At 44.8% G+C, this 16,939-nt stretch overlaps 1 protein-coding gene across 1 annotated transcript; it reads right to left on the reverse strand.

Moving 5' to 3' along the window:
* Positions 1–2,547: 2,547 nt before the first annotated feature.
* On the reverse strand, positions 2,548–16,110 carry LOC135477432 (uncharacterized). Its single transcript, XM_064757530.1, has 21 exons — positions 13,768–16,110; positions 13,377–13,654; positions 12,623–12,776; positions 11,504–11,598; positions 11,192–11,246; positions 10,485–10,511; positions 10,150–10,228; positions 9,532–9,771; positions 8,961–9,172; positions 8,647–8,820; positions 8,055–8,307; positions 7,750–7,799; positions 7,390–7,468; positions 6,775–6,989; positions 6,059–6,226; positions 5,485–5,631; positions 4,849–5,004; positions 4,178–4,485; positions 3,857–3,917; positions 3,130–3,422; positions 2,548–2,759 (listed from the first exon to the last, which is right to left on the reverse strand). The coding sequence occupies exons 1-21, from the start codon at positions 16,085–16,087 to the stop codon at positions 2,745–2,747; spliced, it is 5,379 nt and encodes a 1,792-aa protein (XP_064613600.1). The 5' UTR covers positions 16,088–16,110; the 3' UTR covers positions 2,548–2,744.
* Between the last annotated feature and the right edge of the window lie 829 nt (positions 16,111–16,939).

Consider the following 16,939-nt stretch of genomic DNA (forward strand, 5'->3'; position numbering starts at 1 on the left):
GAAGGAGAGAACTGTTGCCATGTTCACAGAGGCATTCATGAAGGAGAGAACAGTTGCCATGTCCACAGAGGCACATGAAGGAGAGAACAGTTGCCATGTCCACAGAGGCATTCATGAAAGACAGAACTGTTGCCATGTCCACACAGGCATACATGAAAAGGTACTAGTTGGCATGTCCACAGAAGCATTCATGAAAGAGAGAACAGTTGCCATGTCCACAGAGGCATACAAGAAGGAGAGAACAGTTGCCATGTCCACAAATGCATACATGAAAGAGAGAACAGTTGCCATGTCCACACAGGCATACATGAAGGAGAGAACATTTGCCATGTCTACAGAGGCATATATGAAGGAGAGAACAGTTGCCATGTCCAGAGAGGCATACATGAAGTAGAGAACAGTTGCCATGTCAACAGAGGAATACATAACGGACAGAAGTTGCCATGTCCACACAGACATACATGAAGGACAGAACAGTTGCCATGTCGACAGAGGCATACATGACGAGATACTAGTTGGCATGTCCACAGAGGCATACAAGAAGGAGAGAACAGTTGCCATGTCCACAGAGGCGTACATAAAGGAGAGAACATTTGGCATGTCCACAGAAGCATACATGAAAGAGAGAGCAGTTGCCATGTCTACAGGGGCATATATGAAGGAGAGAACAGTGGCCATGCCCACATAGGAATTCATGAAGAACAGAAGTTGCCATGTCCACACAGGCATACATGAAGGACAGAACATTTGCCATGTCGATAGAGGCATACATGAAGGACAGAACAGTTTCCATGTCCACAAAGGCATACAACAAGGATAGAAGAGTTAGAGATACCAGCCGCCATTTTTTGCAGCAATTTGTCTTTGGATTCTTCTCGGTAAGTAAAGCTACATTTGCTTTCTTTGTTAGTATTTACAAGCAAACCGCGATTCCCATTACCTGTGGAAATTACTCCTGTAGCAAATATACTCTTTCCTGTTTTGTCTAAGGTCCAAATTTAGGGCAAAATCCAAGTCACTCACAAACAGGTTTGCATGATTAGTTGCTTGGACATTAACTTAGCTTGGGGCCTCCATGACCGAGGAGCCTCCCATCAATGCGATCGCGCTGTGTTCAAGTCCAGCTCATGTTGGCTTCCTTTCCAGCCGTACGTGGGAAGGTCTGCAGCAATCTGCGGATGGTTTGTGGGTTTCCCCCAGGGCTCTGTCCCTTTTCCTCCCATTATAATGCTTGTAACCGTCGTATAAATGAAATATACTTTATGGCGTAAAGCAACAATAAAATAAATAAATAAATAAATTATTCACATCCAAACATTACTTTCGGTCATTACAAGACGAAGTTGTCTTCAGCGTGCAGGCCCCAGTTTTGATGTACAATATATATTACCCAGGCTGCCTCTCTGGCGTAAGACACCACTGTTTGGGAAGACATGGCTTTCCACTCATCCACCCAGAGTAGAATGACCCTGAGCCCCGATCTCCTGGACACCTGACGATGCATAGGGAATTTGATGATAGGCAGTCGATGTTGGTTGAATTGCCCCTCGCCGTATGGCGTCCGTTGAAGACCACTTGTCTTTTACCAATATTGTGCACGTATTTGCACGTGATATGCCGGAAAGTTCGTCAGTAACTTGTCAAGGTAAGGTTGTTTACACCGGGCACTCCTGCATTTATTGGGGGCATTCCTGCGTTTATTGGGGGCACTCCTGGGTTTATGGGAGCACTCCTGCGTTTATTGGGGGCACTCCTGGGATTAAGGGGGCACTCCTGGGTTAATGGGGGCACTCCTAGGTTTATGGGGGCACTCCTGGGTTTATTGGGGGCATTCCTGCGTTTATTGGGGGCACTCCTGGGTTTATGGGAGCACTCTTGCGTTTATTGGGGGCACTCATGGGTTAATGGGGGGCACTCCTGGGTTAATGGGGGCATTCCGGGGTTTGTGGGGGCACTCCTGGGTTTATGGGGGCACTCCTGGGTTTATGAGGGCAACCTGGGCTTATAGGGGCACTCCTGGATTTATGGGGGGCACTCCTGGGTTTATGGGGGCACTCCTGGGTTAATGGGGGCACTCCTGGGTTCATGAGGGCAATCCTGAGTTTATGGGGGCACTCCTGGGCGTAGGGTTTCCTCCACCCATAAATCTGACCACAGCTGTGTAAGTGAAGAATTCGCGGGTGTGATGGTAAACATCAATCAGTCACAAAGATTGCTTTATTCATCTGAGCCACTCAAGCCCCAAATTAATGAGTCGTTAAAAATCTTGTTGTATGGAAATCGGTTTAGCGCAGATCAACCGGAAACAAAGGTCATTTTATTTATTTATATGATAAAACCCACTATAATCGGCAGGTTGCTGACACAGCTTCACACGTACGACCGGAGAGGAAACCAAAATCAGATGGTCTTCAACTCACAGCGCAAAGTCATTTTAAACTAAAAACCCAGTAGTTTAACAAAAAACCTAAAAGCATATCTATACTCTGCATTTTTATTTCAACAGAAACAGATTACAATAACAGTTTAAATATCATTATTGTTATTATTTTTTGTTTAATATATTTTGGTATTTTTAAAATTGTATAGTGTATTGTCCATACGAATACATTTGCAGTAGTCATCATTATTGCACGTGAAAGTTATTAATCTTTAATTATGTTCATACACATCTGGGACAGTTTGATATCGTTTCGGAAAGAATCGTGTCATTTTTAATCCATGTCTTTCTTTCCGTGTGTAGTCTATGGTGGAGAAGCCTAAAACAAATAGAAAGAGGAAAATTAAAAATTCTGAACAAAAATTATTGTTTTTGTTTGCACATCATGAAGTTGGGAAATTAACACAACTTATCCAGTTATTACATCGATTTTCAACGCCGTTTCACTAATGTTTTACTAATACATGAATGGCGGAGATTGCAGTGCCCGGGGTGTCTAGGGTAATCCACCGCCCTTATTTTACGTAAATTTTACGTTCAAATACATCTTATAAAATAATTCATATTTATAATAGACACCCTTTATTTTAACAATGCGCATCGTTATAAAGGAATTTCTAGATCAAAAAATCCTGAATAATTTCTGAAGACGTACGACCGGAAGGTATTTAATGATGTTGTGTACTTACTCCTGCCGCGCATGCGTTGCATCTACATCCCTTGAGGACGGGGTAAAAGGCTTCTTGTCGCGTCTTCTGCTCGCCACACTCAACGGTAACGGCTTTGACCTCGGCTACCTCGCCCGTGCAACATTTACAGGAGTTCTGAGTGGCTGCCATGTCACGTGACATCATCAGCAGTGGAGATGAAGACGAGGTTCCACAGCCTCCGGCACATGACGTGATGGCAACTTGTTCTACAGAACGACAGCCCGAGATTTCATCAACCAGGTAGTCTTGGCGCACGCGGAGAGAGCAGGTATCTGCGAGAGAAAATGTAAAAGAATTTTGATCAGTGAGAATTAAAAAAATAACGGCAAATATTCCACTACCCTAATAATGTTTATCATCATGTTTTGAGAGGATTTCAGCTTCAGTATTTTCAAAACGATCAAATAATTTTTGTGCTATTCAAAGCTACAGTGTTTACTGTTGTTAAACTATCTTATCCTTAAAACCTAGTTTAGCCCATTACATAAAACAAAAAAAAAAATGAAAGCAAACACATTCACGAATGGGGGAAAAAAGGTGGTTACTCCCTGTTTCAATTTTCGCTCGCAACGTTCAGTTCGTAATGAGTCTAATAGTTTGTAATGAGTCTAATGGTTTGTAATGATAGTAGTTTAATGAGTTGAAAGTTTATAGTGAGTTTAATAGTTCGTAATAAGTCGAATAAGATTGAATCTAAAATTCTCACCTGGTACAGGGACGCATTTAGGGCAACATGTGTTAGGGACATCGTAGCTCAGTTCTTCACCCTGTCATGGGAGGGAAAACAAGGCTCAGTTAGAAACTATAACACAACATATACGTACTGTAATGAAACCTTTCAGTTAGCACAAGCAGTAACATCGCAAAGAATTTAAAAAAAACACGTTTTTGCTTTTCAACTAAAGGCTTAGATATATACACTTGAGGGAAATATTTGCAATGCCAAAACGTCAAAATGCGCCCTACATGCAGACGTGAGCCGATAATCAAGAACTTCCAAAGGAACGAAAATATGCACAGTACTTACGTCATCGCATTTTGGGATCTCGCAAGTTCGCGTGCAGACTTCTTCACCTCCGACGCATTCACAGACGTAGCATGGATCTGTGGACTTGGACCAAGTCTCGCCTGGTTTCTTCTCTTCGCCGTCCACGACGCAGATATCGCACTTGCTGGATCTGACGCACTTGCCGTTGTCTCGGAAGAATCCTTCGGCGCAAATACATCCCTCACGGACCATGTCGCAAACAGTTTGGTTCAGATGGTCAAAGCGGTTCACGCATGTTCGCTCGCAGTATGTATGGTTGGACCACACTTCGTTGTCCTCGTCGCAGTCTACGTGGAACACAGATGGTGGAAAATATAGTAATATATATGTACTATAGAAAAGCGACAATTACATTTTACGCCATTTGAACATTACAAACTTGATCATTTTGGAGAGACCATTTGTAATACATTGTCTCCAATACACTTGTGTTTATTGAAAATGAAATGTGTTCGACACATTCAACACAAACATGGACTGCGTGTCTAGATGACTAAGTCGAGTGAGATGTTCTGAGCTCATTGTCACAAAACACTTATTGCAGGCGTATGAATGTGGTAGGAAATTCTCTTAATGAAGCAGTACTGTTTATCCAGAATGTTTTTTTACATTATGTGTGGTCTTCACAGCATATGCGGCCCCTAACTTACCGCAGTCACCAGCGAAGCAATCGGTAACCTCCTCAAGTTCGTCAGAGCACTTCTGATCGGCTTCTCCCTCAAAGTCACGTGTTCTGGTCATCTGACCTCGTCCGCACGTGACGGAACATTCGCTCCAGTCGCTCCATTCTGTGGTCTTGCAAGTTTCTGAAACAACAAAGGTAACTCCCCATTAATCTAAGAACAACAATTATTTATTCCAACTGCTTGAAACAATGATAAATATGTTTACTTGTATCATAAGCGACATGAGACATGATACTAGTTAAATATTAGGCGGTAATAACGAAAATTTAAGAGTTTTCAAAATTTCAAACTGCTCAATCGACCAGTGATAAATTATTTTTGGCCATAACAATTTTACGCTTCATTAGGAAATTATTTTCAAAGGGGACACGGGGATTATAATCTTTACTGTGTAGTTTATAACCGTGTACTTCCAAGCAGTGTATTTGTGCGCAGTATTTCTTGGCGTACCCTAGAAGGTCTGAGCACTGTATAATTGTAGACTTTGGCAACGGAATGTGGATTTATTACAAGCTATAATATTTGATTAGGATTTAAAGGCATACGCTAGAATGTATCTATGCGTTTTTGTGGAGTATGACGTGTGAGAATGCGACATACCTGTACAAGGTACGGTATTACATGGTCGGGACTGTGATGTAGGCTGTGGACAATCCGTGCCGTTGACGCTCTTCTCTCGGGTCTGAACGCCTCCGTCACATGCGGCCGAACATTCGGACCACTCACTCCATTCACTTGTCATACAACCTGGTAGGAAAAAAAATACACAACAGGGGGATTAGATATCAGGAAGTTCAAGGGGCTATTTGTGTTCACAAAAATGTGATTCTGACGAAAACACCGAAATATAAAAATGAAATGTAAAAAAAATGTAATACTGATAAAAAAAACGAAATGTAACAAAAAAGTAGTTATGATAGAAAAGCGCCCCCCCCAAATGAAATCTTGATGAAATAAAACGAAATATAACAAATATGCAACACCGAAAAAACGAAATATTCCGATTGCCCTGTTACTGGTACATAGGTTGATAGTATGGTGACTCTTGCATTTCTGTTAGTATTTGCTCGCCAGATTAACGTCTTTGGTCCATGTGTTTATGGATTTCACTGGGCGAACGCTTTCATTCGGATTCAGCGAAGAAAGCCGTGATATACACATTTAGTAAACTTACATGGGATGTCAGAGTTGCAGTCGATCTCTTCCACATTATCACCAGAGCAAGTTTTGCCGCCGCATTTCGGAAGTGGGTTTGCGCATGTGCGCGTCCTCCTCTTCATTCCACCGACACAGTCGGAGTTACACTGAGACCACGAGGACCAGCCAGTGTAGCCGCCATCGACTGTTAACAAACAACAACAGCAGCACGGTGAACAGAATGATCAGTGTATACTGTACATACATATATACAAACATACAACAAACATATTCAAGTGTCAACCGTTCGATTATCTGTCGCAAAATACCAAGTTTAATTCATCCATCGGGCCAAAGCATGTCTTGTGTACAATGTATCTAGTTCGATTTTGTTCACGGTGTTGACAAAATCTAAACTGGTATAAATTGCAAGTAACTTCTCTGAGTTTATTTTTTTTTACCAAATTAGGCTTGTACCATGGTCTTAAGGGAGTGTAAGATGCTAATAATGAACAGAGGTAAACTGATAAGAGGCGGTTTTTCACCAGCTACGAGTGATCATTTGCCAATTACCACACTCTTGTTGTTGCTCTAATTTTACTCTCTATGCTGTAAGTCGTTTACATTATGAGCGTTACCAATCGCTTTTTATAGCCAATGGCGGCCTTGAGATCATTCGCTATATACATGTAGCATCTCCTAAATTCATCCAAAACCAGGAAGTAACGACTGAAGCACATGGCAATATCTTACCGATAGCGTCTTCCTTTTCGTTACAAACGATTCCGATGTTTTCGCGACAGTAGCATTCGGTACATTCGTCAGTGCTGACCAGTTGACCGATGGTGTAAGAAGAGTTACCCTGGAAACAGGCTGCTGGGCATTCGTCACGCTGACAACTGACCGTTTCGGACGATGGACCTTCGCACTCAGCGCCGTTTCCGGTTGGTGCTGGGTTGTTTGGTGTCCTGTAAAACGTAAATGATAGTTGTTGATTTTTTTCCACAAGAGATTCGGTAAGCGGCGTTGCATAACTTGAATTTTCATATGTAAATTAGGGAAGGCGTGACTTCAGAGAATAGTTCATTCAGTTTTATTTAATTTGTTAAACTGTGTGTTGTGTTCATGGAGGTTTTGAAAAACCGTCAAAATCTCACGTTATCATTTAAATGCTTTTGATATCTTATAATGATATATGATATATTTCTTGATTTCAGTTAATACCAGTAATGGTATGTTTTCAAAGCATCAGCTATAGAAAATGTTTCTCAAAACGATTTACGATGTGGTCTCAGCAATGCCAGCGGTATTGTAGCTGTCGTCTGTTAGCGTGGCTGAATTTGCCTAATCAGCGTATTTGTCAGTTACCTGTATCTCGTCTTTGTTCCTTCACCGCAGGTGACGCTGCATTCTCCCCAAGACGTCCAGTCAGACCAACCACAAGGCGCTGCAACAGAAAGCAACAGTTGGATGAGATTAGCCAATAAAGATTTCAGAACAAGTATCTCATCTGATTATTATTTTACAAAGAAAATCTATGACGAGAAGAAAAGTTGTGAAGCCAGCGTAAAGAAACGGTGTGAAGCGAGCGTAAAGAAGAGTGAAGCGAGCTTGAAGAAAATTTGCTAAGTGGGCGTGAGGAAAACTTGTGAAGCGAGCGTAAAGGACAGTTGTAAGCGACCGTAAAGAAAAGTGGTGAAGAGAGTGTAAGGAAAAGTATGCACTTACTGTCACAGTCGTCCTTCTGTTGACACTTGTATTGACCATTCTTACAAGAACTGTGAACAAAAACCAAACCAAACGTCAAAGCAGTATATCAAGCAATATTTTAGGCATGTGCAAACAGTAAATGGTGTGATTCTGATATGAAGTTTAATTCAAAGTGGCAGTGAGTTTTAACCGAAGCTGCCTTGTTCAAGCTTAGCTTAACTCTGCCGTTACGGTGGGTTTCAATCGTATAAAGTATACCGGAAGTTCACTTGATATTACAAGTACATGACGCTTTTAACAAGACAAGGAGCCAAAGGAATTACCAGACTTCGCAGGGTGAATCCGTGACCTCGATACCCTCGGGTACCTCGTTACCCTGATCGTCATAGCAGGGGCAGTTAGTCTCCAGGATACACTGACCCCGGTACTCCACTTCTCCCTCCTTGCAACCACATCCGGGCTCGCAAGCCTCGGGTTCGATGCAGATAGCGGACATGCGCAGTTCCTGACAGGTTCGTGGACAACTCTCCGAGCAGTTCTTGTAGACTTTCCCGCCTTCGCATGATGGTGGTCCTTCTGTGAGTGAAAATGATTGTTGGGCATATGTAACACGCTTTCAGACTAGGGTGATCGTGTCACTGGTAGAGATTAGTTATACGCTATCAAATCCCCCCGCGCCGCCCACATTGTATCGTTAAGGCTATCGCTGATATCCACCAAAGGATTTATCTGTGGATCTGCATTATGAAGACCACTAATAATCCACTATATACAGCAGAACTGATTTCAACGGACCAGGACTCAACAAGGTAACTTTTCTTATCTCTGTTAAGGAATGATTCTGCTAAGGCTAGCTGCAGAGCGAAATAAAAACCATGAAGTCAGAGATATAGGAAGTAGATGTTGAACTTTTACCTGTAGTACAAGAATCAGTGTTACAGGCAGCGGACTCCAGTGGTTCGCCATCACAATCTTCGTCCTTGTTCGTTTTTCCGGATTTAGTGCAAGTCCTGGTTCTGGTGGTGACACCTCCGTTACACGTGGCTGAGCATGTGCTCCACGCGGACCACGTGGACCATTCGGGTGGTTCTGTTGGAACAAGATTAACAGAATGCGTCTAATCACGGTGTGAATAACTAACTGTAACAAGATGCACTTTGTATCGGAACACAAAATCTTATATAAGATAAAGATAAGGCTTTATCTTACCTTTTTAAAGTTTGACTTACCAGGACAGTTATCGGTGTTACAGTCTTCCACTTGCTGTGTGGGCTCAACGCATGGTTTGCCTGCCAGAGAGCCTTGGATGGCCTTTCGAGACCTTGACCTTTGGCCTACGTCACATGATTTCGAGCACGTGGACCATGACGACCACTGCGTGTAGTGACAGTCTTCCTTGCATGTCTTGTTACTACAGTCCATGAACCCGTTGTCACAAGTACTGTAAGACAGAAGCAATGGGTTGAACGTATGGCCTAACAAAAGTTGAAAGTAAATTTGACTCTGTACTACCCGATAAATGAAAAAACAAACAAAAAACCCTGAATAAATTATTTAACTACTTGAATCATCGTTATTTTGAAATATTATTTGGAATTCAATTAAGCATTTGCTTTCTCTCGTCAGTAGTACTTTAATGTGAGTAAAACTGTACTATCTAGAGAGAAAAAATCCATCGCTAACACATATCTTTTCACCTTTAAGGGACATGTAAGGTATTTTAGATATCAAGGTAATATATAAATAAAACAGTTGAATTTGTTACGCGCTTTTTCAAAATACTCCTGTCGGACAACATACCAGTTATTACACTCTACGTGTACGGTCACGCCATCTTCAATTTCGTCATCAATCTCGACTCTCTCATCATCAGACGTCAGGCCGAATTCGCCGTCCTTCTCAATCCAGCCGATGGGGTTTGAGCCCTGGAATCCGAAGTTCTTCTCGAAATCTTCTTGGGTGAAATAACACGCGCATGGAGCCTCAGTACACGGCTCTTCTTCCACGTTCTTACCTTTGCAAGGCTCACCCTGGCATACTCTGAGGGTTGGGAAAGGAAGGCAATCAGTTTAACAATAAACGGCCGTCATGTGGTTTGAGCAAGTCAAGCTTTGTTTCATTGGTGTTTTAAAACGCATTAAAGCTAAGTTTCTTTTAACGGCGGCGACCGGCATTTTTTTTTGGGGGGGGGGGGGAGGAGGAAGGGAACTTCTTTTTCTTCTTCTTTCTTTTTGCAATGACTTGAAATAGATCATATCGTAGCGCCACTTAGTTCTAATATCCACGTGTAGAATTTTCTTTTTTCAACAAGGAATAGAACAGACAATATCGTAGCGCCGACATGTTGCAGCTCTTTTGCAGTGTTTGTTCTTCTTATTCTTTTTTATACAAGGCATTGACTAAGTATGAAGTACACACCTCTGGCGAGTGCGAACACCTTCCCCGCAGTTCACCGAACACTCTGACCATGGGGTCCAGGAAGACCAACCTGCTGGAGCTGGAAATGACAGGAAAAACCTTCTGGTTAAGAGACGAAAAGCATGGAAAATCAATTTGGGAACCTGCGAAACAAGCGTGGTTTCGTGAGTAAATCTAGACGGAACTGTACAGAATAAACTATAATCTTCTTTGAACTGAATTTTATGCTTAGTCCTACAGTGAAATGATCTGATGTCTTTCAGTAATTAATGGGGGTCCTCGCATTGCATTACAGTGACAGACTTTTATCATCAAATGCAGTGTTACGACCTTACCTGTGGTGGTAATGATGGATGACAGGGCTGTAGAAGAAGGAAGAAAAAAAAAGACAGTTTTAGTATAAGTTTGTGAAGTTGCAACCTGGGTAACTGATGTTACGGCTGCTGTACCTGAATCACACCAGCACCTACTCCCCACCTCCACCTTTCCCCGAGCTCTGCCCGGTGTCCTCCAATGAAATAAATAAAATAATCAAATAAATATATCAATAATTCCCCCCCCCCCTCCCACACACCCACACCCACACACGCACACGCACACGCACACACACACACACACACACAAACACGTACACGTATACGCATACACACACACACACACACACACACACACACACACACACACACACACACACACACACTCACTCACCTGCCAATTCTAAATACGCCAGAATGTTTTATACCCACAGGATCGTGCCATATGACCATGCACATAGGATCGTGCCCTAGGATCGTGCCATAGGATCGTACCCTAGGATCGTGCCATAGGATCGTGCCATAGGATCGAGCTTTGAGTAAGAATCTCATATCTTTTTCACTACTGCCCTACTCGCATAATTTAGGTTTAGTTATCAGTTAGGCCTATGTTTTTTGTAGGGGTATTAACGTATCTGTCCGCATGGTATGGAAGTGTGCAGAATGGAAACGTTGGACATTCTCCGAGTTTTACTCCGAGGACAGAAACTAGTTCCAGGCATACTTACTTGTACATTTTTCCTCGTCGCTACCGTCAGCGCAGTTCAAGGTTCCGTCACAGATCTGCATAACAAATAAACCGATGTTTAATTGGCTTTTATTTAAACTTAGTTATATCTGCGATTGTAAATTAATTTCCATTTCTCATGAGCATGCAGTAGTGTTGAATGTTCAACGAATATAGAACTAACCAAATGTTGATTCCATATTACAGTATATGTATTCTGCATTTGTGAAAAAAACCCCATCTCAATAACACTAAAAAAACCCCCAAAAAACAAAGCAAAATAAAAAAACTAGCAACAGTTGTCAAGCCATACCTGAGTTCTGTTAACACACATTCCGTTGTGACATGTAAACTGGTCAGGCAAGCATGCGCTTCTGGTGGCTGTGGACACGTGCGGTGTTGTTGTCACTGTGAAATGGAAATGTAACATGTATATCCCACCGCATAGTAACGGGAAGTAAGGTTAACCTACACTCCAAAAGCCAATCTGTTCAATTTACCGTGATACGTGTAGTATGTTTTCTGAGATGCTAGATCAGATTGTCTTCACGCAACGTAATATTACGTTAAGGAAAACACAACATCCCGTTACAGAAACAAAATTATGTCGTGTGAAGTTTGAATGTACCATAATGAAGCTTAAAGGCCCTGTCATCAATTTTGCATTATTTGACTTCTTAAGTCACATCGGTTTACAAAGGTGCATACACATTTGAAAATGCCCAAGGGTTAGCCAGTATTTATCATAAAATTAATTAACTTAGTTTGGTCGATTATACAGTCTATAAGCAGAATGTTTATGAATGTATACACACAGTAACAGCAATCGCAAAGGTATAAATCTTGGTGAATTTCTTTGGCCTTTATATTTATTTTTTTAATAAGCTTTTCAGCTGAAAGTTGGAGGCCTACTTTTCTTACTCCGAATAATAAAATTATTCTTTTCGGAGAGTGCCTTTTGTCATTTTAAAGAAAAGTGCTGGTACACAAACTAATGTACCACTAGTACACAAGAGAGCATATATAGTTTGAAAAGACATTAAAATCTGCTACAAACTTTGAATTCTGCTCCGATTTACTCATATTCCTGTGTATTTCAGGCGGGTGATGCCGAATGTGCTTTTGTTATTGTCTACGTATGTAACTTTTGGAAATATAGCCAAAAAAAGCAGTTTTCATGAAATTTCTTTCGCCTATAAATCGAAAATTATGAGAGCTAGAAATTTGTAATTTACACCAAACTGTAACACAAGGTATGCAATATCCGTGGCATTATTCTGTTTCTGGAAGAGACATTTATGCCCATCAATTATTACTGAGAAGTATTAATATGCACAGCCCACAAGTGAGGCAATATTAGAGTACTTGACGGCCCACTGACTCGCTCATGTCCTTCAAAGTTTCATTCCCGTTCATAAGCTATGAAAGTTACCCTGTGTACTGTAGCAAGCTCTGACGACAACGTCTCCAACTTGAGGCAGAGGCAGTCCATCCACGATCGGGGTGTAGATTTTAACATAGCGAGCTTTGACGTGTATGCCCTTGAAGGACACCCTGTTGAGAACTTCCGATTCCAGATTATCTTCCTAAATTATAAAAATGAAACACAAATACAGGCATTGCAAATGGACAAAGCCAATCATCGATCAATCGATGCCCGTATGTCAGTACTAGCTATTCAATTAGTTATACTGTCAGCGTCTGACGGTTCCATAGTATGTAGTTCTTAGCACTGTTCCAATCCTAACAGTAGTTTGTTGTTGTTACCCATGTAACTGCTATGATCGTTGCCTATATCCTGCTGATTTTAGTATCAGTAAAACAAATAAAAAATCAAGTATCTATTTATTTGATTGGCGTTTTGCGTCGTACTGAAGAATATATCACACACACTAAGGCATACTGCATTATGATGGAAGGAAACTGGACAGAGATCAGGAGAAATTCACGACCGTCTGCAGCTTGCTGTCAGACCTTCCCACATGCAACGGGAAAAAAGCCAGTATCAGCTGGGCTTCAACTCAAACAGAACGCATTTGTGAGAGGCTGCTGGGTCATTGTGCTCTGCGGGTACGATAAGCACTCCGCAACGGTGGCCCCACAAAATCAAATAATAATTTCCTATATTCCTTCTCGTTTATAGTTATTTGTGTATTGAAATTGATAGAGTTATAAAGCAAACTCACCTTGGTGCCGACAAGTCGGTTATCTTTATTGATAAAAGTGACAGTAACGGCTGTAGAGTATTTTACGTTAAATTCAACATCCTCGACTTCAGCGTCGCCCTTAGAACTCAAAATTTCCAGCAACCAAAAAGGTGTGTCCTCGACGTCATCGTCAGTTGGTGACCAAAAGTCTAGGGATCCACCCAGAGCTTCCTCAGGATTACCCGTGTCAGACGAGGACGCTGTGACAACGAAGTCGTCACTAGCCAAATCTATCACCTTGTATTCACAAGTTGGAGCTGTAAAGAAAAAACAGGATTTGAAGTAAAAAAAAATACTAACCAAGAATGACAAAAAAATGCCATACCGCACACGTATAAACTAAATAATACTAATAAAAAAGGGAAAGTACCTGTTGGGGTGCCCAGTGGTGGTACTACATCTGGTGTGCCAGGTGGTGGTTCTACACTTGGTGTCCCTGGCGGTTGCATAACACTTGGCGTGCCTGGTGGTGATACAACACTCGGTGTGCCTGGTGGTGGTACAACGCTTGGTGTGACTGGTGGTGGTACAACACTTGGTGTGCCTGGTGGTGGTACAACGCTTGGTGTGCCTGGTGGAGGTACTACGCTTGGTGTGCCTGGTGGTGGTACTACACTTGGTGTGCTTGGTGGTGGTACAACACTTGGTGTGCCTGGTGGTGGTACAACCCTTGGTGTGCCTGGTGGAGGTACTACACTTGGTGTGCCTGGGGGTGGCACAACACTTGGCGTGCCTGGTGGTAGTACAACGCTCGGTGTGCCTGGTGGTAGTACAACGCTCGGTGTGCCTGGTGGCGGTACAACGCTTGGTGTGCCTGGTGGTACAACGCTTGGTGTGCCTGGAGGTGGTAAAACGTTAGGTGTGCTTGGTGGTAGTACAACGCTAGGTGTGCCTGGTGGAGGTACAACGCTTGGTGTGCCTGGTGGAGGTACTACACTTGGTGTCCCTGGTGGTGGTACAACGCTTGGTGTGCCTGCTGGTGGTACAACGCTTGGTGTGCCTGGTGGGGGCACAACAATTGGCGTACCTGGTGGTGGTACAACACTTGGCGTGCCTGGTGGTGGTACAACACTTGGTGTGCCTGGTGGTGGTACAACGCTTGGTGTGCCTGGTGGGGGCACAACACTTGGTGTGCCTGGTGGTGGCATAACACTTGGCGTGCCTGGTAGTGGCACAACACTTGGTGTGCCTGGTGGTGGTACAACACTTGGTGTGCCTGGTGGTGGCACAACGCTTGGTGTGCCTGGTGGGGGCACAAAACTTGGTGTGACTGGTGGTGGTACAACACTTGGCGTGCCTGGTGGTGGTACAACGCTTGGTGTGCCTGCTGGTGGTACAACACTTGGCGTGCCTGGTGGTGGTACTACACTTGGCGTGCCTGGTGGTGGTACAACGCTTAGTGTGCCTGGTGGGGGTAGAACGCTTGGTGTGCCTGGTGGAGGTACGAAACTTGGTGTCCCTGGTGGTGGCATAACACTTGGCGTGCCTGGTGGTGGTGCAACGCTTGGTGTGCCTGGTGGGGGCACAACACTTGGCGTGCCTGGTGGTGGAACAACACTTGGTGTGCCTGGTGGGGGCACAACACTTGGCGTGCCTGGTGGTGGTGGTACTACACTTGGCGTGCCTGGTGGTGGTACTACACTTGGTGTTTCTGGTGGTGGTACAACACTTGGTGTGCCTGGTGGGGGCACAACACTTGGGGTGCCTGGTGGTGGTACTACACTTGGCGTGCCTGGTGGTGGTACAACACTTGGTGTGCCTGGTGGGGGCACAACACTTGGCGTGCCTGGTGGTGGTGGTACTACACTTGGCGTGCCTGATGGTGGTACTACACTTGGTGTGTCTGGTGGTGGTACAACACTTGGTGTGCCTGGTGGGGGCACAACACTTGGCGTGCCTGGTGGTGGTACTACACTTGGCGTGCCTGGTGGTGGTACAACGCTTTGTGTGCCTGGTGGGAGTACAACACTTGGCGTGCCTGGTGGTGGCACAACACTTGGAGTGTTTGGTGGTGGTACAACGCTTGGTGTGCCTGGTGGTGGTACAACGCTTGGTGTGCCTGGTGGTGGTACAACACTTGGCGTGCCTGGTGGTGGCACAACACTTGGTGTGCCTGGTGGTGGAACAACGCTAGGTGTGCCTGGTGGAAGCACAACACTTGGCGTGCCTGGTGGTGGTACTACACTTGGCGTGCCTGGTGGTGGTACAACACTTGGTGTGCCTGGTGGTGGTAGAACGCTTGGTGTGCCTGGTGGAGGTAGGACACTTGGTGTCGCTGGTGGTGGCATAACACTTGGCGTGCCTATTGGTGGCACAACACTTGTGCCTGGTGGTGGTGCAACGCTTGGTGTGCCTGGTGGCGGCACAACACTTGGCGTGCCTGGTGGTGGTACAACACTTGGTGTGCCTGGTGGGGGCACAACACTTGGCGTGCCTGGTGGTGGTACAACGCTTGGGGTGCCTGGTGGTGGTACAACACTTGGTGTGCCTGGTGGTGGTACTACACTTGGTGTCCCTGGTGGTGGCATAACACTTGGCGTGCCTGGTGGTGGCACAACACTTGGTGTGCCTGGTGGTGGTACAACGCTTGGTGTGCCTGATGGGGGCACAACACTTGGTGTGCCTGGTGATGGTACAACGCTTGGTGTGCCTGGTGGGGGCACAACACTTGGCGTTCCTGGTGGTGGCATAACCTTTGGCGTGCCTGGTGGTGGCACAACACTTGGTGTGCCTGTTGATGGAACAACGCTTGGTGTGCCTGGTGGGGCACAACACTTGGCGTGCCTGGTGGTGGTACAACACTTGGCGTGCCTGGTGGTGGTACAACACTTGGCGTGCCTGTTGGTGGAACAACACTTGGTGTGCCTGGTGGTGGTACAACACTTGGTGTGCCTGGTGGAGGTACAACACTTGGCGTGCCTGGTGGTGGTACAACACTTGGTGTGCCTGCTGGTGGTAGAATGCTTGGTGTGCCTGGTGGAGGTACGACACTTGGTGTCCCTGGTGGTGGCATAACACTTGGCGTGCCTGGTGGTGGCACAACACTTGTGCCTGGTGGTGGTGCAACGCTTGGTGTGCCTGGTGGGGGCATAACACTTGGCGTGCCTGGTGGTGGTACAACACTTGGTGTGCCTGGTGGGGGCACAACCCTTGGCGTGCCTGGTGGTGGTACAAAGCTTGGGGTGCCTGGTGGTGGTACAACACTTGGTGTGCCTGGTGGTGGTACAACGCTTGGTGTGCCTGGTGGTGGTACTACACTTGGTGTCCCTGGTGGTGGCATAACACTTGGCGTGCCTGCTGGTGGCACGACACTTGGTGTGCCTGGTGGTGGTACAACGATTGGTGTGCCTGGTGGGGGCACAACACTTGGTGTGCCTGGTGATGGTACAACGCTTGGTGTGCCTGGTGGGGGCACAACACTTGGCGTTCCTGGTGGTGGCATAACCTTTGGCGTGCCTGGTGGTGGCACAACACTTGGTGTGCCTGGTGGTGGTACAACGCTTGGTGTGCCTGGTGGGGGAACAACACTTGGCGTGCCTGGT

The sequence above is a fragment of the Liolophura sinensis genome, chromosome 11 (assembly GCF_032854445.1).
Source record: "Liolophura sinensis isolate JHLJ2023 chromosome 11, CUHK_Ljap_v2, whole genome shotgun sequence".
In the NCBI taxonomy this organism is placed as follows: domain Eukaryota; kingdom Metazoa; phylum Mollusca; class Polyplacophora; order Chitonida; family Chitonidae; genus Liolophura; species Liolophura sinensis.